General features: G+C 44.2%; 1 protein-coding gene across 10 annotated transcripts in view; it reads right to left on the bottom strand.

Moving 5' to 3' along the window:
• Positions 1-25,793, bottom strand: part of PDE1C (phosphodiesterase 1C) — a 424,272-nt gene that overhangs the window by 12,953 nt on the left and 385,526 nt on the right. For 9 of the 10 annotated variants that reach the window (XM_037041188.1, XM_037041178.1, XM_037041181.1 and 6 more), the window contains one exon: positions 2,611-2,670. In XM_037041188.1, the coding sequence (XP_036897083.1) occupies positions 2,611-2,670 (60 nt within the window). Of the gene's footprint in view, positions 1-2,610; positions 2,671-13,371; positions 14,645-25,793 lie in introns of those variants that run through there. The other variant, XM_037041187.1, reaches the window with a different exon arrangement.

The following is a 25,793-nucleotide window of genomic DNA, read 5'->3' as shown; positions in this document are numbered from 1 at the left end:
ATTGTCGGGCAGCGGCACGAAGAGCATCAGGTGGAGGCACCTGAGTCAGAAGGAGGCACCTGAGTCAGAGGAGGCAGGGGGACGGGGCAGGGGGACGAAGGAGTGAGCCGGCCATTGTCACACATGAGGTGGAGGGGGTCTGCTAGACAAAGCATGGGCACTGCCCACCGCACCTCTGCAGGCTTTGCAGTGGTCAGAACTCAGAACCTGAGACACCCAGTCCAGGGCCAGGTTAGACCCCTGCCCACCTAAGGCCAAGGCCAAGGCCAAGGTGGCTAAGACTCTGACTCAGAGGCCTTGGAAACCCAGCAGGCCAACAACAGGCCTCCAGCACAGCAGACAGGATGCAGGCCAGCTCTGCGTATTCTTACGGATGTCCAGGATGATGTCCGAGACCCCACCTGACCCTCCCTGGAAGGCTATGAGCTTCCACAGCAGAGCAGACTCCATTGCTGCGCACAGGAGCTGCTTGCTCTAGAGGTGTTTTCCTTCTAATGTCTACAGTCGCAAGGGCACGTGATCCACAAGCAGGGACAAGATGAAAGGGGCCTCTGGAGACTACAGAGCAGGTGACTACGTGCTAAAAAGCAAGTGAGTACAGTTGATGCAAACCCAAACTTGCAAAGGAGCCTTTTTCTGAGGACGGCTGCTTTCTATCTGGTCCCAAATTGAAGCGGACAGCGCCCACTCACACACCCTCGCGCCCGGCCTCAGCACCATCTGTGAGCACCCAGCGTGTGCTGGTCACCGTGCAGGCACTGGGGCAGAAATAGAACAAGACAGTCCCCACCCTCGAAAAAGCCACCTCTCACGGGGTAAAAAGACTCATAAGCAAATTGTTATGAGTAAATATTAATTCTGCCTAGATGATTTGAAGGGGTTGCAAAAAGAAATTAGCCAGGGAAGAAAAGGGCAAGCAGTGTCACAGTCAGAGTGACCGCGGCCAGAGAGCTCCAGGCCTCCCTGGCGGACACCGAGTCCAGCTGTGGAATGAGGGCAAGGAAGCCACAGGAGTGGAGCGTGGAAAAGCAGATGGACACAGATTCTATTTTGTCTAAGCTAAGAGGCCACTGATTATAAAGTCAACTATTATTTCATGTCCAACCAAAAAAAAATGCTAATTAAACTATAACACACCACTGGTCGCAAAAGAGTCCCCACTTCAGGGGCCACAGTGCAAGGCACCGTCCCTTTCAGAAAGAATCAAATGTGGTACTTCCCCAAAGAAGAAATTTAAAAGGTGAATTAACATTAGAAAATAAATTTTAAAAAATAGTAAAGTAAATGCAATCCAAATAAGGATATGATCTTTTTCTCATTAAATTCGTAAGGTATTAGTGTCAGCGTTAGCAAGAGCACACTCCAAGGGCCAACTCCTCACCGAAAGTCCAAATAACGCACTACCTTTCTGGAAATTGCTATGACTCTAATGTGTTAAGAACCTAGATATGTACATATCCCTTGAGTTAATAATCCTATTTAGGAACCTGTCCTCAATCCATAGAAGGATTTATGTATAAGAATGTGAGGTTATTTCTAACAACAAAAAGGCAAGCTTAAAGGCCCATTGTCAGTGAATGTACTGCTGACCCTCGAACACACCGGGGTCAGGGACACCAACCTAACAGTCAAAAATTCACACATGACTATAGTACAAATTAACCAAACAAAACGTTAGTGAAGCACTAAAATATTTTTTAAAATACTTAATAACACCGGGTAAATCTCATAGCACAGTGGTAAACTTTAAAAGGGATGAAACAAATTTCACGTAGAGTATAATTTCACTCTAGGAACAAAATGTATCTAAGAAAGACCGGAAGGGATGGTGACCTTGGTTACCTCTGAGTGGTAGCATGGGTACCATGTTTCCTTCCTATAATTTTTATTATTTTTAAATGTTTCTACCTTGTTTGTTTGCCTTTTATATCCTCTCTCTCCACCCCCTGCCCAAACGAATGGGGTTTTGAAAGTTCCACCTGTAAAAATCAGATCATGGTAGAGATTGTAAACCTAGGCAGGGAGACAGAATGGCCAACAGGAAGGAGCCTCTTCTGGTAAACAATGATTATACGGAGTCATCACAAATGCCCAGAACTTCCAGCTCCGTGTCAGACGGGACCAGCCCAGAGAGTGCAGACGTCTATCTCCCGATGGTAGAGACTCGCTGTGGGCGCCCGCTGTGAGTCAGAACTACGCGACATCGATTAGCAAGAAGCTGCGGACATCTAGTGAGCTCGCACAACTTGAACATGGCAGAGCTGGGCTCTGAACCCAAGTCTCTCTCACCAAAGGCTCATACTCATTCCACTGCACCATCTCTCTCGAAAGAAATACATCCAAAACATGTCCAGATGAACATAAGGAAGAACAAGGTTCTACTCTTTTCGTCAGCAAGCAGGAGAGACCACAAACCAAATGTGGCTCTATCAGGGCTGTTCCTGAAGGAACTTCACCCATGGGTGACAGAGGCCCTCTAATAACATGGGGCAGCCTGGGTGAACAAGGGCCCAGAGCCTCGGTTTATCAACCATGAAACTCAGCTCCTGCGAGAGCAGTTCTCTCTGATGTCTGTGATCACTAACTTCACCGCGCAGCACTTGTACCCACCTGGCAAGGTGAGGCGACCGGTGCTTGGGGCGGGGGAGCCATGAGAACGCTTCTTTGTGCCTGTAAAGAGGAAAAACAGGGTAAGGAAAAGGATGGTGGACAGACTGTTCAGGCAGGTAAATGTTCATCTAAAATGTTATCAAATGATGCAAAAATTTGGGTCTGGAAACGTCCAGAAGAAGGCCGCATGCGGTGATGAAACGGCACTTATTCCATGGTCCAGGAAAGCCGGGGGTGCAGCCTTGACACCTGTGTGCGAGGTCATTCTCGGGGTTCGTGAAGTTTGCTTTACATGCAGAGGCCCCGTGTGAAGGAGGTTGTGTCAGCGGGGAAAACCCTGCCTGAGACAACACGAGGGGTGAAGGGGTAGAGATCACTAGATGATTCATCATAGGAAGCAGGGACTTGGAATCGGAGGTGAGTGGGTGAGCTTTCCCTCCCCAGAACCCGTGAGACGTGGAGAAACACACTGGGAATGCTGTTTGAGCCTGGTTCATTGCAGTCATAAAGAACAGGGTACCACCTTTGACATCACTCAGTTATTATTATTATTAGCAGTAGTAGTAGTACTGTTCATGGTATTAGTAGTAGTAGTAGCAGCAAAAATTTAAATAAAATTAATCCAGATACCTCACACCTACAAAGACAGCTAATTTGCATGAGGCGGGAGAAGCTGGGCGGGACTTCACGTTGCCTTCTTCCAGGTCTCAAAGATGTCAAAAGTGTCAGAGTTGGCGGGGAACTCAGAGGGTCCCCACTGACTGTAGCTGAGTCAGAATCCCCTGGGGTGATTCTGTGAATACGGCTTTCATTTCCGGGGCCTGACTCAGAATCTCAGAGGGAGGGAGCCAGAAGTTTACATGGCAATGAGTTCTCCAGGTGAGTCTGATGGTCACCGGTCAAAGGTGGTGTCCCAGACACCCTGAGGTAAAAGATTTACTGAAGTGATACTTTGGGTCAGGGCCTCGAGGCACAACTCCACAAAGAGCAGTGGACCTGAGTAGGTGACAAGTCGGCTCTGACCTTGTCCAGAGCCAGAAGTGCCTCTGTGCCCCACTGGGCCCACCTCCACAGTGCCGACGCCAACGACTCATATTGTTATCCGTCCACTCACAAGACATTTCACTTGTCCCACTGTCCCTTTGAGGGAGGGTTCCCTCCGTGGCACAGCGATATTTGGGCCACACAACTCTTCATGGTAAAGGCCATTCTGGGCATCACAGGAGGCTGAGCAGTATCCCTAACTCTACCTATTAGATGTCAGTAGCAGCCCCCCGGTTGTCACCAAAAAAATGTCCCCAAGACAAAGAGTAGCAAATGTCTCCAGGAACAAAACTGCCCTCAGTTGAGAAGCATTGCTCAGCGTGAAGGCAGGGCTTAGGGGTTTTATTCAGAGCGGGGATTCACAATTCAACCACTCAGTCTCGGCCACACCCCCAGCAGTCACTGCGTTCCAAGACCTGCAGTGGCTATGGGTGATGAAATGTCCATTAGCTATCTAACCTGCTCTCTGATGATAAAATGACTCCCATGTTACGGAATTTGGAGACAAAGGCAGTTTACATAATTTGCGCAAAGTTACTGAGTGTTGGGGCAAAACTTAAGCCAGATCCCTCAGCGCTCAAACACAGAGGTGCTTTCCCATTGGCTCTTCCCGATTCTTGAGCAACCCATGACTCAGGTTTTCATCAAGTGCTGTCATCCCAAATTTGTCCACGGCTAAGAAGAATGTGGAACAATTATCTTAATAAGAAGAAAAACTGAAGCAGGATCCCTGAGCTGACTAAGTGCTGAGGAGCCAGCAATTCTGGGGGCTGGGGGTGCAGGTGTGCCCCAAGTGCCCCGGGGGGTCCTGATCTTCGGGCAGACTTGGAAGACCTTGTGGGGTCGACATTTCCTTCTTCTTGGCTAACTGTTGGGAAACATGGCCGCCTGCTTCCCACGGGGGCTCCAGTGAAGTTGTGATCAGATGCAATATTGCCCACGTGAGCACTTGGAGACCCGCAAAGCACCAAATGACAACAAGCTTTCAGGGTTGCCACCTGCAGGAACATCCACTATTGCAAGGTTATTGGATAGGAATTCTTGGCACATTTTTAAAAATATCACCCACTATGATCTTCCAAAAGCCTGCAGCTTGGTGGCTTTCCAATGGGGCAGCTTTTTGTCCCCTTGGTACCTTATATGCAGTCACTGAGTGAGATAGGACACTCTGAGGGTGTTGAGTCCATGAAAACGCAGACCTGCGAGCCCTCTGGAAATGCTGTTATCTTCACTGCACGCTTGACGACATGCCCACTGTATCAGCAGAGGGGAGAACCCATTGGCACCTCTCCTGATGGTGAGTCATGAGCAGGTAGCAGGCAGAGAAGCATACAGTACACCCGTGTGCAATTTCTGCAGACCTCCAGGCTCCCCGGTAATGGAGGTTGTGCTCCTGAAATCATTTTCCACTCCGCAGCCACCAAATTACTCACCATGTCACTCCAAGTTCCATGTGTAGGGATCACACTCCGCTCTGTTTCGGCTTCTAAAACCCTCACCCCCTCCTGGCTCCCATCCCTGGGAAAACATCAGAACTGGAGCTGGAAGATGCACGCCCAGACCAGCTTCCGCCTGCTCTGCTGCTCCAAGCCGGCACAGGCCTTCGGACATGCAGAGGTGGCCCCGGGATTTAGTGCACATCTCACTCTGTGAGTGACTTGGGAATTCACTGTCGGGGCTTTCCAACCCTGGCCACACAGCAGGAGCTTCTGGGGAGTTGTGAAGAAAATATGCTGAGACTCAGGCCTGCCCCCCAGAGAGACTGTTTTCACTGACCTGGGGTGGGGCCCAAGCCTGGGCATTTTAAAGGTTCCCAGGTGAGAAGCACCACACTCAGAAAAACTGGTGAGAGTTTTCCTCATTGGATGGGGCGAATCCTGTAAATGGCATTTCATTTTTACTTGGGTTTCCGGGAAACTCAGATCCAGTGTGTGACTTAATGCGGGAGCCCAGGAGGCCTGTCAGCCAGCACGACGGCCATCCCAACACGAGCCCCAGTCTGCGCTGTCTACCCCCGCTCAGCTTGCTGCCTCGGGTTTCATTCTGCATCCTTAAAGTAAAAAAATTGGGTGCATGTATGCGATTTTAATCTGAAACATGTTATAAATGAGGTTGGTAAAAGGAACACGAATAAACGACGACATGAGTGTATCAGCTAACCTTTATTATCCTCTTCTATAAAGATGTCAAGGCATGATTTTCAGGACGTAATTGGGAGGATCAAGTGAGAGCCCACATGTGAAACTGTGTAGCAAACTGGGAAGCACAATGTAGTGTTTATTAGTTTACGCTCAAAAGAGTGTGTGTGTCAAGCAGCTACTATTTCATCTTTGGGAGAAAAATATTTTAAAGTCACGAATTACATTGTCCTTGACCCACAGCATTTAAATGTCCAGAGAGTAAACAACCTCATCAGTCAGTTCGGGGCCGAAATGCCATCATGATGGCTTGTGGGAATGCAAGTATCTTTTGACAAATGAATAGCTTTCAGATATTTGCAATTAATGTCCTTGGTTGGTCCAGCGAAAGGGCAATAAATGCAACTAAACTTATCAGGGGTCTGAAAAAGAGGACAGTGACAAAGATGACAACCAGGCTGACAGCTTCGGGCCAATACACACAACTAACACTCAGGAGGTGGGGTTAGCACTAAATCCCAGTGATTTGCATGCAGCTTGACCTCAGACAAATAATTTCCCTTCTGCCAAGTGGGGCTGCACCGCCAAGCCCAAGGCTGCTGCGAAAGGGTGACTTAAGAGCCCATGAGACCGCTTGTCCTCATTAGTAACAGTCCAACAATAGCAATGCTGCTGTAACAGGAGCCGAGGCAGGCAGAAGGGGCTGCTGAATGGCTGACCCAAGAAAAGTGTCCATCAACCTAGCGGGCATCTTCAGTCCCTGCCCCGCCCCTCCCCCCGCATTTTAGCATATTGTAACATCCGTCTGAGTGACATCCACCACCTTCGGTCACTATGGCTAAGCACATCTACCAATATCTCTCTGTGTTCCATTTGGGGTGTGACAGACGCCAACAAGCCACTGCCTGGTGCCACATAACATAACGCCATGTTTGCCCCTTCCCAGCCTTGATAAAACAGCGTCATGAGAAGTCTGCGTTCTGCTTAAGGCTGTGGAACAGCCGAAGTGTAGGGCTTCAAACCCCGCCTACTTCCCTAAGAACTGTTTTCCATTAATATGTAAATTAGAACGCCCAGTCAGAGGCTTTAGTAACATTTTCTGCCGAGAGGCACCCATCACCAGTCCGAGGCTTTTTTCTGTGTGGCTCCATCTCTGTTCATCACAAAGGACACCGAAAACCACAAGAGCTATTCAGACGTGCAGCATTACATGGGACTTAAATACGGCTTTTAATATTTAAATGTATTTGGAATTGGGCGTGTGAATGAGGAGTTGGAAAACTATTCATAGCCTTTGACCCAGGAATTACATATCTAAGAATTTTTTTCAATGGAGATAGAAGCCTTATGTATAAAGAGCGTCATTGCTATGTTAGTTACAACTGTCAAAAATAAAAGCATGTAACTTCATTGTCCAACAGAAAAGTGATTAAGTAAACTGTGCTAAAGTCACAAAACAAAGCAGTATGTTGCTGCTGGAATTAATAAAGGGTTTTTTTCATGGGACAATGCTAACAATCCAGTGTCATGTGGGGAAAAATCATAACACAAAATTAAATACACTGTACTCTATGGCGTTAAAATGCAGAGCAAAAGGCCATATGGAAACACGGTAAAGAACTGACAGTAAATAATCACTGGATGGGGTATTATGAGTGATTTTAATTTTCTCACACTTCTCGATATTTTTCAAAACAAGTACTTTTTTAGAAAGAAAAATTTTAAAGAACTCATTTTAATGCATGGCAAACACAGCTGCTTTGGAGGAACATCACAGCCTCCTCTGTCAGAGTAAGTCCCATGGACAACAGGCCAGGAACACACCAGGGGGCCCAGGGGAAAAGGGGGGATGTTTGTGCAATACCCAACATCTCCACTAGGGGTGCTCTATTAGCAGAGGTCTGAAGAATGCAAGCCTGTGCCACCCAGTCGGTAAATCGCTTGCATGCCCACAAACAGGGGAAAGGACCATTCCCTAGTCAGACTCCAGCTCATGGCTGGAGAGAATGAAAATATTGCCAGGTAGCCCTTTCAAGAGAAGGAGAAAGAAACAGTGTTTAGAATTCAAGAAATACCATCAGGACTATAAAACCATAATATTACAGTATCCAGAAGAAAACTAAACATATGGAACCTAGCCTAATTCCATACACGCCGACACTCCTTATACCTCCAAGGAGCTTCTGATAACCCCCCTCAAAGAAGATCACATGAGACACAATACACAGTGGCTATCTCCCCGTGTGCAGGCAAAAAAGCACTTGATACCTGAGAATTATGTGGTGTTGGAAGGAACACATAAGAGATGGGTCACTGAGTAAGGTTGGACGGCCTCAGGTCTGGGACAGAACATAACCATGCAAAACACTGAAAGAACAAACAGCCTTCTCACTTTTCAAATTCCAATCGAGAGGTTAAGTCGTTGTTTTTATTTGGTAGTCAGGAGAACATACAAGTACTTATTCACTACTGGTTGCTGGTGGGGAGGGGGAATCACACTTGGAGGAGCTGTCAGCCTCATCTGCACAATAAAGACTGACCAGGAGCACATAATTCATGGAGAGCAGTTTGGCATACTCTGTTTTACACGAATCCCTATGATTTATTTTTGCACTTGGAGATGTAACGCTACGGCATTTGATCACTTTGTTTAGTACAAACTGGCACCACAGGGAACCAAACAGCCCGCTTCAGAACGAACAGCCATTTTCTTGCCCTTTGACACACAAATGCAAATTACCACCTGCACTTTATCTACTTGAAACATATTCCGCATCATGGAAGTACATGCTGTCGCTGCCGTAAAATAGAGACAAATCCACTTCACCACCATCCCTTTTAGAAGACCATTCTGAGGACATGTCCAGAAATCCCCTCCTTATACCTCCAAAGAACCATTCACTTGGCATGACTGGAACTGAGGTTTGCAGTTGTGTTTCTGCTCGCCCTCCTCTTCTGAATCTTGTTCAACATTTTGATATTCATCCAGACATCTCCCGCAAATCCAGCTGGCCAACAGCCAAATCTAAGGCCGAGGAGCCGAGCTGAGCCCTCCTCTCACATGTGGCCGGTGCCCTTAGCAGGCAACCGTACACACCCCTGGTAAGGGCCCAGCCAACTGTGGGGAAAACCCTGTAACAGCAGAAACTGCGTTCTACACGGAGGAAGAAAAGAACAACATCATAGGAGCGTCAAAGTGACTCGCCTTGCTGTGAGTAATGAAGTTCCTGCAGGGACTCGGGCTTCCTTTCCCCAGTCTGTTCCCTCTTCCCTGTCCACTCCTACCCAACATTCCCTCATGTGCATCACACCAGGACAGGTGGGTTGGTCTCTCCATCACTTTGTGTTTCCAGGTGCTAAAATGATGCTGCGAGAAGAATGGCTTGCCTGGACAGAGGCAAAAGGAGGAGTTTGCGCCAGGTGTGAAAACAAGAAGAAAAGAAAGGAAAAGTGAAATAAGGGTCTGAAAAAGAGAAAGGACTCGACAGCCAGGCGAGGGGAGGAACCTGGCTATATAGTGGGAACCACAGCTGATAAAAACCTAACCAAACTCTACAAATAAAAGTAGCTTTTTAAAAAATTTTACAGTATATAAAATTGTAGAAAAATATCATCAAAGCAAAAAAGAAAAGAAAATATATACTCTACAGTTTTATCTCAAGAATCAGTTACTGAACCATGTCTATGGCCTCTACTATAAATCTGGGTGACTGATACATTTCTGTACCATCACACCCATACCCAAAGACAAGGACACCAGTACACAAATCCCTCCCCCAAGGGCAGATCATGGCAGAGAAGGCAAGACTGCATGACAATGTGCCATTCTGAAGCTACTGGGTTTCAGTGGGCTTTGTCTAAATGAGCCATCCTGTGCTGTAACATGAACAGGAAAGGCTTCTGTAGGGCAAGAACCCAGCTCCCATGAAGATACATGGGTGAGGTTCCAGAATCGTGGCCGAAGCTGACAAAGCCGAGAGCCTCCCCGATGGCAGCGACTGGCCTGCGACAGCCAGCATCTACCCACAGGGGTGGGGAGGTGTCCCCCAGGAAGACTAAGTTGGGTGCCCCAAGTGAGCGGAAATGGCCCACACTCCACTCCTTGCTTCTCCTGGCTCAGTAGTGAGCAGTCTAGGCTGGGTCCAAGTTCATGTGCTAAAGCCAGCCATTGCCAGTGTTCACCCCATTCCCATGTGGGCAGAGAAGCCAGAATAAACATAAATTCATTTCAAACACATCTGCCAATATTTTAAAGAAAAAGGGTGAGGTGGGGGCACTAGTTAAAATAATTGGGAATGAATGGTGTTTAAACTGACTTGGAGGAACCTCTCAGTCTAGGTTTCCCACCGCCCCCCAGTCTTGTTTACTGTAAAACCAAACTGTCCATTTGATGAAACAGTTCTTGTTTACACAAGACTTTCCCAGAAGAGCATCCAGTCTGTACAAATGTCCAGAAAGAACATCAAGAGGACCACTCCCCATTCTTCTAAGCTCCCTGGACCCAGATTCACTTATCAGAGGGGCTCTGTCTGATGTCCCAGATGGCTGTTTTCATTCTGATTCCAGGGCTGCCTCTGTGCCCACCAGGGTCTTTGGTGGGAAGAAACCACAACGACTGAAATCTGAGCTTGGCAGGTAATGTGTCTCTTGGTTCTCCTGGAATATTTCATAGAAATATTGTGCTGTTCATTACAATTTATCCATTAAGTTCATTTTGTAAATGATAATGGGGCCTTTAATCATGAGTCGGTGTTGATGATACAAGTATTACTTTCCATTTATTCACACATAAGATCCACTATAACATCATTATTGCAACATTAGGTTCTTTAATGTGCAGTTTTGTGGGGTTCGGTATTACACCGATCATGATACTGACAGAGCCACCCCAGGCAACAGCCCCCCACACTGCAGCCTCCTTTTTGTGGGGTTTTAAATGTTTCCAGCTAAATCATCAATAAATCCACTGGTATGGCAAAAAGATTGGTGTCATCATGCATTTGGGAAGAGCACTGTCAAATAAATCTTGTTTTGTTTTGTGCCTGTTGTTGCTTTTCTTAAATCCAAAGGCCATAGAGAAGTTTTTGTTCTCTCATATACCTGGCTCCGGCAATTCCCCATCCCTTATGAAAAGCTAGTGTCCCTGGGGTTCGCCCGCAGATACTTAGAGCATTAGCCTTCAGCGACACGTGTGGCATGCGGAGGACATTGCATATGCTTCCAGAGGGATCTGGAGTCAGTCTGCCCTCACAGGCGGACAGTGGGACTCAGCTGCGTGAAGGCTGGGGCCAGGTGCTGGGCTGAGCCCGCTGTGATTCCTGGTGGGATGTACAGGATCTTGGGATTAGAACAAAGTTTCCAATTGGAAAAAAGATGTTCTTTAGATTCCCTAAATCTCCCTTTTGGGACATAATACTACATACTCAGGCTTTGCTCTCAGAATCTTCTCTACCTCTTCAGGAAAAGATTTTTGTGCTTTTTTCTCTTGTTTTCCCCCATACCCCGTGGGGGGTGTGAGGAAGTAATTTCTATCACGTAAATCTGTGATGGAAGGTTAAGAATAGAAGAAAATAGGTTCGAAATTCTATCTATTTACGTCTCTATCTATCATCTATCTAGCTAAAGAAAGGTGACCCAGGACAGAAGTGACACCAAAATACCAGTATCTTTAATTCCCAAATGTGGATCACAAAATTAGTCTCCATCCCCTTGTCCCATCTCACATCCTGTGATAACATTGCTCTTTACTCTTTTCTTTTCAGATTTACTAACAAAAGTATGGTTCCAGGTAGGGGATATAATACAATGGTTTTAATTCTGCAAATGAAGTGAACAGGTGCACTAGGTTATTCTTTGGCTCTGAGATGTTTACCTATCGTGTTGTTGTTTAACTACACCAGCTTCTTAATGGGATCCTGTTAGATGTTTTCAATAGTTTCTTAAAGCTCCAAGGATGAAATGGCAGTAGAAGAAAATCCGTTGGAACTCAGGGGGTTAGGAGTGAGTCCCTCGGGTGGTGCCATACGCTATCTGGTAGGGCTCGTAACCCGAGAGGTTGGAGTGAGTGAAAGATGGAACAAGGCCTGCCTAGGGTGGGTCACCATGCGACTAAAACACATCAACAGAGCTTGAATGCAGAGCTGTTCAGTAAAATGGGGACCCAAACTCCACTTGTCACTTTCCATCCAGGGACATGTATAACTTGGGTTTGTGGGAATGTCCCTTCTGCTTTAGCCACAGCCCAGTCAGTTCTCAATTTTAGTGTGGAAGCCCTAGCCTTCCATGCGACAGTGTCACACAGAGTAAGGTGCCATAATCCGGGCCATGGGAGGGTGTGTGGCCTGTATCACAGCTCAACCCAGGAAGGTATTTCAAAGGAAGAAAAAGACCATAACAGTGAGCTTGAATTTTAGAAATACATTATTCCAGCCAACGTGAACTTGGAATCATTTTTTTAATGTTTTATCGGCTCCAGTATCAATTCACAGCATAATGACACATTGTTTTGTGCTTTTTGAAAATAGATCAATTTTCATTTTTATCCAATGTTCTTTCAAAACATCTTCTAAATAACGTAAAAATAAAAGTTGCTTGGAGCTTTTCTTCTCCACACTGAGAATTCCAAGCAGAGTTCTTTCTATACCGAATGAAATTATGTTCCCACTCTTTTTTTCCAGCTAATTAATGACTTAAAGCAAATGAAAACATTTTCATCCCTATTGGTGCTGGAAAAAAAATGGCTATATTCCTGTGTGTATTTTTTACCAAATAGTGTTCAGTCTTAGTTGTTAGAATATAAAAGGGAAGCTGTAGGCTTTCTATTTTGACTGACTGCAAAGCCCAAGGTACAAAAATACAGAACAGAAATGAGGGAAAGGGTCAGGTTCCAAGGTCAAGACATCGGCATGCACCAGTTGTACTCCATGCCCCACCCCCCCAAAATCACGCTGCCTCTAAGTTTGCCAACTGACGTCCCACAGCCATTGGCAAGTTTGCTTTGACCAGCACAGTGTTTGCAAGTTTCTGAATTAGTTGCCAATACTTCGAAATTTGAAGAGGGTTTCAGCCAAATCTCCAATATTTATCTAGGACCCCTGTTCCTACGCAGCGCTGATCCTTGAGCTACCTAGCTGTCGCCCCCTCGGGACAGGACACTTGTTCCTCACTGTCCCTGTGGCTCCCTACCGCCTCGCTGGCACCAGGGCCCCTTAAGAGCGGCCCTTTATCACAATAATTCTGAGACCCGAGGCTTGCTTTACTCATTCCCGGAACCTGCTATGCCCCTGATTTGAATCTGTGGCTACATTACTTACTGTGGTCACTATTAAGAAAGCAGGGGAAGCCCAGAAAAATGTGTGTGGTTCCCAGGCAAACCAAAAGGCTGCCCAAAGACCTCCATCCCAAGATCAGTGGGTGAAGGGCCTTTAATAGCAGAGTCCTTCCGACCTGTCTACCCCGGGGGGGTGTTTCAGCCAGGCCAAGGCATCACAGGTGACAGACACAGCCTCCTCATTTCCGTCTGAAGAACTACCAACATTCTGCTTCCGTAATGAGAGGATTTTTAAAATGGTTTTTTGGTGTGCTTTTCTAAATGTCGAAATTAAATGTGCAGTGGGGAACGCCCTGGGGCTCTCTCACCTCTGAGCTCTCTTCCTACTGCGAATCCCACTCCGCCCACATCCGTGTGATTCTCCCTTGGAGGGACCCACGTGTTCCTCTGTGAACCACAAGCGCATTGTAAGAATCAGTTTCATCAAATCACACCATTTAGACCCATAAAATGACTTCATGAGCACTCCGTGGGACCTCAGTTTTCACCTGGTCTCAGGGGGCTGTATCTTTATTCTTTCCCTGCCTACATCCCCTATTCTATTTTTGGTTTGTGCCAAGAATGTTCTCCTAGCGAGACTTTCTAAAGGCTCCCTAAAATGAAAAGAATTGCCTGCCACACCTCCCTGACACAAATGCCCTCAGCACTTTCCTGAACAGGGAGAAGAGGGACTCAGTCAAAGCACAGACAGCCAAGAGAAGAGGACCGGCCAGTGGCCAAAAATTTCAATAACCACTTAGCTATGGACGCTACCCAGTGAAAACACGGGCCTCCCACCTGAACAATACGATCATCAGCGGAAACCTTCTGGTTCACACGAATGAACGCACAGGGAAAGCAAGCATCACTTAAAGACTGCTAAAGAAAAAACTCCTCTTTTATACAACAAAAAGAATGTCACATTATATAAATGAACAGAAAAACATTAGAACAATTTTTAATTCTAAAGGGAAATGGGTGAGAAAAGAATATGTATGACTCAGGAAAGGATCAACCAGAGACTGCGACAAAAGCCAGCACGCTGTTTCCACTGTCGGCAGCACGTGCAAAAGTCACAACACTCAAAGAAACGTCACGGACGGTAATAACAGAGCAATTGCTGTGTGTGCGGCTTTTTCAGGCCTTTCTCAGCACGTCCGTGATGTCCGCTCTCATCAGGCCAGACAGGTGCCTTGAAAGCCAGGGTATTAGCAAAGGATTTTTAGGAAGTCCCTTCATGATTTGGTTCTGTTTGTGCAAAATCTCAAGTTGTTCTGTTTGCTCTGGGGCTGGGGTGGGTGGGGGGATTCCCCCCGAGTTCTAAGACCCCCCAAAGCAGCTCCCAGCGAGTCATTTCCTGGGGGCAGGTGGCATGAGAGAAGGCCCAGAATCGGGGGCTCAGTTTTGAAAGTTGCACACTACCCCCAGACATGGGTCTCTGTGCAAGGAGGAGGAGGAGGAAGATGAAGAAGCTCAGCTAAATGATGCAACACACTGGCAGCCTCTTTTACTGTCTGGGAGGTGTTTTTTTACTCTTCTGAATCTGAAAAAAAGAAAAAGAAAAAGAAACGTGTCAATGCTGCCTTTCCCCCCTTCTCCACCCTCCAGGTCTGAGGGGGGGGGATCTGAGGGGCAGAAAAAAGGGGGATCTATGACACATTGCAATACTAGGTCCGTCTGTCTGCTTTGGAACCACCACTCTGTCCACAAGGGGAGAGTCTCAGTGGAGAATTTTACACACTGAGCACACTGGAAGCCTTGACAATTGCTTGAAACTAGATGACCAAATGTTTGGTTCATGCAGTGTGGATTGTAAGACCCCTTATTCTGCAACCAGGATGACCGTGACTGCCAGATCTAGTCCCCTTGCTTCAGAGGTCAGAAATCAAATTCATCCAATCCCAACAATTTCAATACCAAAAATAAGGTTCCTCTATAGAATTCTCGTCTCACCCTCTGAAGAAAGACGGGTCCCCACAGACTTCATTGCACGGGTGGGTAGATTGTCTGAGTTCCCTACTGGACCCGGAGTGTGGTACGGGAGGCAGGGAGACACAGAAGAAACAGGACTAAGTGAACAGAAAAGGGTAACACTGGCTTTTCCTCACTGGCCTGCTCTAGCGCATGTGACCTCCGTGGGTCTGGACAGAAAACAAACAAAACCCACTATGATGTTGCTTCCCCTAAGTGTCCCACGCTCGGCAAATCACCATGTCTCGGAGTGAGGGTTCTCTCCAGTGCAGGGCTCTGGAGTGCAAGGGACTTTAAGAAGAATGATGTCATCATCTACTCCATGCTTGGAGTCCTTAGAGGACAAGGACAGTTTCTCATTCAACATCCATGAGAAGACACTCTCCTAAATGAGACTTAGTCAAAATTAGGCAGCAAACCAGCTGAAAGTCAGTAAAGTGCTTTCTTTTTTTAAGATTTCATTTATTTTAAAGAGAAGGGAAGCAGGGGAGAAAAAGAGAGAGAGAAACATGGATGTATAAGAGACCCAGCAATCACTTGTCTCTCCCACGCCCCCAACCGGGGACCCCACTCACAACCCAGCCACATGCCCCCACTGAGAATCGAACCAGCGACCATTCAGTTCGCAGGCCAGCACTCAGTCCACTGCGCTACACAAGCCAGGGTGAGAGATGAGTTTATAGGTCATGGTGTTTATTCCTAGATCATAAGTTGAGCATCCGTGAGGCAGGCCTCATAAGAATCTGGAACTGGGCTCAAAAATATTTGTAAGTACTTTTTCGTTTTTCTTCATTTTTTGTTTTGTTTCACTTTGTTTTACAGCCTAATTATCAGAGTTCAAAGAAGTAAGCAGACTTGGCTGAATCCCAGAAACTCTACCATGGTTGCCCCCTCCATGGTCAGCTTTCTGCAGAGAACAAAATGAAATGGCAAGCAACAGAAAGAGTGCTAAAAGATAAATAGGAAAAAAAAAACCTAGGGAAGAATAAATGTAGTAAAACGAAACCCAATTTTAAGTGTCTGGTAGAATTTCTATGGAGCTTAGAGGTGGGTCCTGGTATGGTTTTGTTTTTAATAATGAGAAAATACTAAACACACACACAAAACCATATTATTTTAGGGATAGTTGGTAGGATTTATTCAGGTACAGATTTTACTGTTCTAGGTCATTGACCTAGAACTTCTATTTTAAATGGTTATCACCAAATGCCCCAAAGTGCGAATGTATGCCGTCTCCATGCCATAGGTGATAGGGGATGTGACTGAAGTAGGATTATTCTAAATTAATTTCATTGCATGTAATACCAGTGCAACAGCCCTATTAAGATAGATAGATGGGTGGATGGGTGGATAAAATAGATAGATGATAGATAAATAGATAGATAGGTAGATAGATAAATAGATACATATAGAGTAAATTTGTAGGAATATAATTTTCTGCAACCTGCCTAAACCACCTTCTCCTAAAATCCACCACGTGACCCATGCACACAGAATAAGGACAGGGCAAAGGACGGCAGTGCTGAGGTTCAACCCTCGTGCTCTTTCTGCGTCTTTCCCTTTGACCATAACACATGTGCCATCCCTGACAACAATGATGATGTCAGACTTTTATTCTCTAATTTTTCTGCCTTCTCCTCCCTTTACATCATATGGTCTTTCTTTCTAGACGTAAAATATGTGAATACCCAGTGATTCCATTCCTGGGTATTTTTCTGAAGAAAGCCAAAACACTAACTCAAAAAGACATACATTCATTGCAGCACTATTTGCCATAGCCAAGATACAGAAGCAGCCTAAGTGTCCACGACTTGATGAGTGGATTAAGAAGAAGCATTGAATACATACAAGGGAACAGGGCTCGGCCATAACAAAGAATGAAATCTTGCATCTGCAACAACAGGGATAGACCTAGAGGGTATTGTGCTGAGTAAAATAAGTCAGATAGAGAAAGACAAATGCCAGATGATTTCACTTATATGTGGAATCTGGAAAACGAAATAAACAAACAAACAGAACAGAAACAGAGTCAGAAATATAGAGAACATTTTGACAGTTGCAAGATGGAAGGGGTTTGGAGGAATGGGCGAAAAAAGGGAAGGGATTAAGAAGTACAAGTTGGTAGTTACAGAATAGTCTTAGGGAAATAAAGTACAGCACAGGGAATAGAGTCAATAATACTGTAATAACTATGCGTGGTATCAGATGGGTACTAGGCTTATTGGGGTGATCATTTCATAAGTTATATAAATGTCTAATCACTGGGTTGTACATCTGAAGTTTATATAATATTGTATGTCAACTGTAATTTAAAAATTAAAAAGTATTTTTAAATATGCAAATTAATTGTCTCTGTTCTTCTATCCCGAATTGGCCAAGGTATTTCACTGAGACTGCTCTGGGCATTAAACACCTAGCACTCTAACGACTGAGGAACCATGAAAACACTCAGCTCTCCAGTTGCCCCAGGCTGACCCACTCTTCAGAGCTACGTGAGGGCCAGGCACCAGCAGCTCCTGCCCTCCCTCTGGTTCAAGTAGAGTTGCCTGCAAACAGGAGTTTCGTTTCTGATCAGCCTTTGAGTCTGCTTAGCTGGAGAGCCAACAAGAAGCCAGAGACCATAAAGACTAGGGAAGTCCTTCAGAGAAAGCTAAGTGAAGCTGGAATTTTAGACCTGAGTCATTCTGACTGTTCTCTTCATGGTTTTCTCAATTCTCTTCATTCAATCAAAGCAATGAACTACTTCAAATGAATGAAAAAATTTTTAAAAAACATGTTTTCTCCTGTGTTCCACTGTGGCTCTAGGATACAGAATAAGGATAACAGATACTGTAGAGGACTAATACTTATAAAATACAGATGTCATTACTTGGAGACCAGTCTTCCCTTGGGTGGAGAAGGCTAAGAGTAAACATGGCAAGGAAGCTTCGACATGCACTCGGTACTGCATTTTTAATGGCTCTACTGCCGTGTGCGAGCCTGGGAGAGAAAAGGCATGAACCTCGGAGACATCGCTGGCTCTGGCTTTGGCGCACTTTTGTTTCAAAGACAGCTGTTATTTTAAAGACTTTTTCATAATGTTAATAGAGTTTCTTTTGACGAATGCATTGTTACTTGTGTTTTTTCAATCCCTTGCATAGAATCTGACAAAAATATGATTTTTCCTATGGGGAAACAGATGAATATTTATTTCAGGAATACTAAGAAATTTTTAATCCTGCATATCAGCATTAAGAAAAAAATGATGTTTTCCCCCATAGTTCCAAAATTGTAAGCCTCTTCATCAAACCAGTTCCTTTACAAATACGATGGTATGTTAAGAGTGTAACAAAATGTCTAGAAGATAGAGTGAAATAATGAAAGCTATCTACCAGTAATCGCAATGGAAAGGTTGTTTAAAAAGATTAATTTTGTCATTAAGAAAGAGTACATAATATACTTTTATTTGACATATCCACTGTGTAGTTATCTGCAAAGAGACTGGATTCTAAATAGCTCTGTAAAAAGCATTCATTGACTTTAGAAGTTTTCTTGAGTATAACACAATTTAATTTTTAAAAACTCACCAATCTTACATTATATTACACATACAGTGATATGTACTAATATATATATGTGTGTGTGTGTGGTATATATATCATACACACACAATCTCAGCTGCTATTTTGATACCACAAACTGAATCTCAGTAACACAAAGTCTGTAGAACAGAAGCAGTTGCATGTCATCTCGTTCCTTTATAACCCACCACAAGGATTTCTGTTGTGCACCTTCCATGCAAAGCACTGAGCCTAAAACTGCATGAAGATGCATTGGTTTGAAATAGATGTTTGCAACCAAAAGGTGTCTGCAATTGTTTTGACCCACTGTGACTCAGCAACACTAGAACCATGTGTGAGTAACAGGGTTTGCACTTCCATGCTCTTGAGAGTGTAAGTGCACAGCAAAAATGAACAAGGAGATTTTCTGAGTTCACCCCATTTGACCACCTACCACCCACATATCACACACTGGTTAATAGCTTTCCCCCGAATCCACCTCTAAAAAGCCATTATGTTGGATTTCGGGATGGCTGCACACAGAGTAACTCTTTTTGCTGGTCAACCAACAGTCCAGCTTCTTAAATTAGCTAGAACATGACCCTGAAGTCTATCCATCAAAACTTTTAAGCAGAAAAACCTTTTAGAATCTAATGAGTAAGGTATTATCCAGATGCTCAAGAATAACAGACATCGAAAAGTAACACAGCAATTCTTCCCTTGGACATGGGCATCAAAGTGGAGCATCACTAACATTCGAATTTGTGAAGTAAATGGGCCACAGGTGTGTTCACGGGCAAATGCCTAAGGGAAATGCGACGTCAATCGGAGTATGTGTGGTTGTGATCACTTATCTTAATGGGGACCCAGGACACCCCAGATGTTTGGTCCCTGTGAACTCCTAGAAAATAGCCCAAAGGGATGCCAGAGTCTAATGTTGAGGGCAGTTCCTCCATTAAAGAAACAGGCCTACTTTTCGTCAATACACAGAAAGCTGTAATAAGGCATCTTCCCAGAACTAAGAAATAACATTATCCCCTGAGACGGAAACAAGTGAAAAACCCAATGCATGGGATTGGCTATTTGTAGAAACTACCCCAAGGTAACAGATACTGGCTTTCATGACATGAGGAATGGAGAGGTGTACTACAAATCAATCATTGCAAGAAATACTTAAGTACTGAAGTTTCACAGATTTAACTCTTAAAGTAAATTAGAAATAATTCAAGGTTATTTTTATAGTTGCTCTGTCTTGGGTGTGTGGGGAAAGAACAGGGTGACTGCTGGTGTCCCTGGTGTTCACCATCCTGTGCTGTTTTATCCACCACAGTTCGTGATCTGGGCATACCTTCAGGGATGGGGGGGTGGAGCTTATGAAAATCAGGTAGGCTATGGTGGGGGGCGGGCGGACAGGATTGAGAAAAGACACAATTTGAGGTCATCTGCCTTAAAAACAGATAAGCTTCCTCAGGATTAAAAGTCCAGAAATGCAATTAAAGATGACTAAAAGTATGAACAAGAATGATAATCTGCTCCAAAATGTCAACATATCTGGTGGCTGAATATGTGGTCAAAAAGAGACCAGAAGAAGAGGTAGCATGAAGGAGCCTCTTGGACTCAGGACATAGGGTGTGCCCCATCCATCCTTCCTGGCAGGTCTACCCCAGTGGTGGAGAAAGACATATCAGGGTATTCTACCTTGAAGCAACAATTCACCGACCAGCTCCCCTCCCAGGCTTAGCTTGCCAAGCAGCCTTCTCACATGACTTGACCTCCCAGGTAGGTTTTCCTTCGGGAGAAAGAAACCACTGACTGGCCAACTGATGAGAGCATTACCGTGTACATGGAGGGTCTCTTTCACATTGTACATCAGTGAATGGGCAGTCCCCGCCATACACGGGTCATCAGGATTCATTTTCATGTCAACAAGTCTTCTGCCACACAACCAACTCTCTGTTTACCATCGATATGGAATTCCTTCATCTGCCAACGTGTAGAGAGCTTCTTGCTAATCAGCAGGCCCCTCTTTCTGTTATCACATATGTTTTGAATGCTCTAGCTGAAGGAATTGCATCGTTTCCCAGACAAGACAGTTCTTACACAGAGAGTAAAATGAGGAACCACAAAGTGGATTTCACTTCAAAATTCCTGTGTCAAGAATTCTCAAGATTCCATAACCTCTTCTATCACTTAACTGTCTTATGTGTAACTTATACAACACAATTTGGAGTACAAGTTTGAACTAAGATGGCGATTAACACCACTCTCCTCTACAACATGTGAACCCAATAGGTTTTGACTAAAGTCATATTGGCAGTTGCTTACAAACAAATCAACATTCCAAAAATTGGGAAAAACATAAAGGGAATAAGGAATGCCCTGTAATAGTCCTATGTCTATATTGACTGATTCAAATACGAGTGAGCTGAAGATGAATGGTTGTGTCCAAGCATTTCCGTGGCTCCGAGTGGACCAATACACAGCCAATATCAGCTGCAAGTATAACAAGAAGCCCATGGGGAGACACAACATCTACTGGAACAATGAGGAAATAAAAGGAGGCGTTAACTATAGGCCAAGGTTTTGGTGGGCCTGAAATAAGGCAGTTCTTCACTCTGGTGTATAAAGGCAGCCTAATGCCATTGTCCTGAGTAGTACACGGATGCGTAGTTGGAAGAAAGGAGGTGGGTACAACTCCCCAAGACAAGAATACTGGTACACAGGTGCCCAAGTAGATGCAGATGCTACAATGGCCTCAACAGTGCATGCCTCCTGAGTAATGATGTGTTTGTTGCTTCTCAAGTCTCTAGACATGAACTTAATTCCGAGACAGTCTCCGTTGTAAGAGTCTCAGTCCTTATGTGTAACTTATATAACACATACTGTGTTGTATAAGTTACACATACTGCACCCTACTTTTTCTCCCTGAACCCTACTTTTTGACTGTCTCCTCCCTGTATCTACAGAGCAGGGCACACTCCCAGGACTGCACAGGCCCACCCACTGTTCACCGCCAATTCCACTGCTGGAAGTCATGATGTTACTTTGGCAAATAAAAATTTTTCAACCTTAGTTAAAAATAAGAATATTATTTTTCACAAATCAGGTGTAGAGGTTCAGACCATGTCCTGCCAATTGTTTTTTTAATAACTTATTACATTACTCTATAGAATGAAAGACATCTAAAAAACTCCAAAGTCATTTCAAACTAACTGGGCAGAGATCCGCTAGAAGGAAAACAGGAAAAACATGTTCATTTCTTTAGGTGCCTCTGGTGAGCCCTGAAGCAAGTCCAGGTCACGAAATGCCAGTCTCATGAGGAATCAAACCACAGGTAATATCCTCTAATGTCCGCAACGGACTTTCAAATCACAAGTAGTTATTCTACACAAACTAACCAGAAGATCGGCTCTCCTGCCTCTTCCCTTTCTCCTGTACTGAGATTCTAAAGAGGGGAACATAAGCAACTGGAGGAATACTCAGAAGGACTGGACGTAAGGAGTACCATTTCCTCACTGAAGAAACGAGCTGACCAAGTTGGCCTAGCAGAGAGCTGAGAGGTCGTTACAAATGCAAAGCCCTCTCCCCCTAATGTAAGTTGCATTTTGATTTGTTTCCACATGGGTTTCAATTTGACTTTCAATTTGCATTTCCCTAATGATTCCAATGATCTCTTAAGGTGCTTATTTGCTAGCTGTATATCTTCTTTGGTGGAATGTTTGTTTAAATTTCTTGCATGTTTTTGCTTGAGTTATTTGTTTTCTTATTATTGAATATTGAGGTTGACTTATATCCCGAACATAAAAAGAAATAAAATATTCTTTTGAAATTATTCTCCTTCCATCTGTGGATTATCTTTTTATTCTCCTAAAGATGGTTTTGACATTGCAGAGGTTTGTAATTTTTATAAAGTACAATTTATCAATTTGTTCTTATATGGCTTATACTCTTCTTGTCATACACAGAAAATCTTGGCCTAACCTGCGACCACAAAGAGTTTCTCCTGTATTCTTAACCAGAAGTTTCATATTTTAAATTTATGTTTATGGTCCTTTTAATGACCATTTTCAGTTAATAATCTGTTTCATGATCTATTTTAATTTAATGTTTGTATCTAATGTGAAGTATAGATAGTTTGTCACTTTGCATATGGATATTCAATTGTTCTGTCACCATTTGTTGATGTCTTTCCTTTCCCCACAAAGTGTCCTTTGTCGAAAATAAGATGTCCATATATTATGCACATAGATCAACTTCTGGACTCGCCATTGACGCAGCTGTCTGTCTGGATGCTTGATTACTACAGCTTTACTTGTCTTGAAACCAGGCCCCCTTTTCCCTTCTTTTGGCAAGTTGCTTTGTCCATTGTGAGGACTTTGCATTTCCGTATACATTTTATAATTAGCTTATTAATTTCTACCAAAAAAGGCCTATGAGAATTTCAATGGAGATTACATGGACTCTATAGATCAATTTTAAAAGAATTTAATCAATCTTTTAGGAGACACTAACAGTGGTTAGTTCATATCTTGGTTAATGCAGTCAGGTAAAGTTAAGAGCACGTCCTTATTTCAGGGCAACTATAAAAATTATGACAGGTTCAGGAAGCTAGGGTGTTTCAAGTATGGCTACAAAAAGAGGCCCCCAAATGATTCATTCATGTGGCACCCCACGGGTCTCTCAAGGACACTGTAAAAACTTAGACTCTGTGCCCTGGCTGGTGTAGCTCAGTGGATTGAGCACGGGCCTGAGAGCCAGAGGATCGCGGTTCGATTCCCAGTCAGGGCACATGCCTGGGTTGCAGGCCAGTTCCCGGCAGGGGACACACGATACATTGTGTGTCCTCGGCAGAGGCAACCATACATTGATATTTCTCTCCCTCTCTCCTTCCCTTCCCCTCTAGAGATAAATAAATAAAATATTAAAAAAATAAAAATAAAATTAAAAAAAAAAACTTAGACCCTGTGAGAATCTTGGCTCAGAAGACCAGATCTTCATGTGTGAGTGTATTTCTTCCTAAGAGCAAGCAAGGTATTTTCAAAGGATGCTTATTATTTTTAGTTGAATTTATTGGGGTGAGACTGGTTAATAAAACCATAGTGGAATCAAGTGTACAACTCTGTAACACATCATCTTCACACGGATGCTCAACACCCAGGCCAAGTCTCCTCCGATCACCATGTATTGCTCTTTCGTCCTCTTCCCTGTCTCCCTTCCCTCTTTCCCACCTGGCAATCACCATCCTGTTATCTGTATCTGCTTCGTTCTTTCGCTTAATCCCTTCACTTCTCAACCTAGTCCCCCAACCCCTCTTCCCTCTGACAGCTGTCAGTCTGTTCTCTGTATCTGTGAGTCTGTTTTCTATGTTGTTTGTTAGTCTATTTTGTTCATTAGATTCCACATATAAGTGAAATCACATGGTTTTTTTCTTTCTCTGACTGGTTTATTTCACTTAGCATAATACTTGCCAGTTCCATCCATGCTGTCACAAAGCATGGAGTTCCTTCTTTGTGTCGCTGTGTAGTATTCCACTGTGTAAATATACCACAACGTCTTTGTCCACTCATTTACTGATGGACACTTGGGCAGCTTCCAAATCTTGGCTACCATAAATAATACTGCTATGAACATAGGGGTGTACATATTCTCTTGAATCAGTGTTTTGGGTTTCTCAGATATACTCCCTGAAGTGGAAGTCCTGAATCAAGAGGCAGATCCATTTTTAATTTTTTGTGGTCTCTCCATACTGCTTTCCACAGTGGCTGCACTAATTTGCACTCCCACCAACAGTGCACAAGGGCTCCCTTTCTCCACATCCTCGCCAGCACTTGTTGTTTGTTGATGTATTGATGATGGCCATTCTGACAGGTATGAGGTGATATCACATTATGCATCTCTCTGATGATTAGTGATGTTGACCATCTTTTCATATGTCTACAGGCCATGTATACATCCTCTTTGGAGACGTGTCTATTCAGGTCTTTTGCCCATTTTTTAATTAGATTGTTTGTTCTCTTGGTGTTAAGTTGCACAAATTCTTTATAAATTTTGGAAATTAACCCCTTATCAGATGTTTCATTCATTCTTTGCAGTCAGTCAGACAGTCAGTGCTGCAGGCACCTGACAGAGGTGATACATGTGTGCCCTGTGCTCACGAAGCCAGGGTGTCGTTTACCCTTCAGCACACGCTCCCTCCCTCCCTCCAATGGGCCTCCGCTCATTGGAGTTTGTGGATCACCAGCTCTGGTCTCACTTCCACTGAATTCCTCTCTAAATGCATACAGTGTTAAGCCTTTGAACCCCAGTGGGTTTGATCACACTGGGCACTGACTGTGCTTGGGTACACCCTCTCAAAAATTAGAGCTGGTCACCACGGGTTCCCAGGGGTTGGATCAGGGCTCGGGTATAGAGATAGTTACATTGACCCCCACAGTCATCACATATAATAGGGTCTATTAAAAAGGAATATTCAAAATGTATCTAGTTGTTACTAGATAGGTTTTAAAAGTTAATACATCTACTAGCCTACATACCATTAAAAAATTCTGAAGTAGATTACTTTGATGACCAAAGGGGAAGGGGTAGGTGAGACTGATCAGATTATTTGCTAGTTCACACCACCAAGAATTAGCTTTAGTGCTGGTAAAGATTCTGGGCTAAGACCACAGCAACTAAAGTTCAGTGATCCCAGTACTGACGGTAACAAAGCAGTGATTATGACTGATGTCACCTTAGTCAATCAATGAAATTAAAATACAAAGTCGTTCACACCCCAGTTTGGGCACAAACCTGAAAGTGCATGAATATACCTAACCCCATCTGAAGCAGTGGAAGGTTGCAGTTATAAAGGGAAACGTGGACAGATGTTAGGAAATGTCTCTTCTTTATTTACTGCATCTGTTCACTGCCCCCATGGAATCAAGAATCCAGCTCATTAAACAACGAAGCCTTATATTTACTCATATAATGGAACATAACATCTATTTCATCACTCTCCCCACCACCACACAAAAAAACCCTGTGTAATTATTTTATATACTTGGGAGCAAATACTTGGGGTTTAAAAGGGCACAGGTAAAATAAAAGTGCTTAAGGAAGATAATAAAATTCAATCCCAATGCCCACATGACAACATTCTAATGGATATTTGTAGCACAATATAAAAATGTAACCAAATTTGAG

This window comes from Sturnira hondurensis, unplaced genomic scaffold (genome assembly GCF_014824575.4).
Source record: "Sturnira hondurensis isolate 20B ecotype Veracruz unplaced genomic scaffold, ASM1482457v3 Scaffold0002840, whole genome shotgun sequence".
NCBI lineage: Eukaryota > Metazoa > Chordata > Mammalia > Chiroptera > Phyllostomidae > Sturnira > Sturnira hondurensis.
This window is presented reverse-complemented; position numbering and strand designations above follow the sequence as displayed.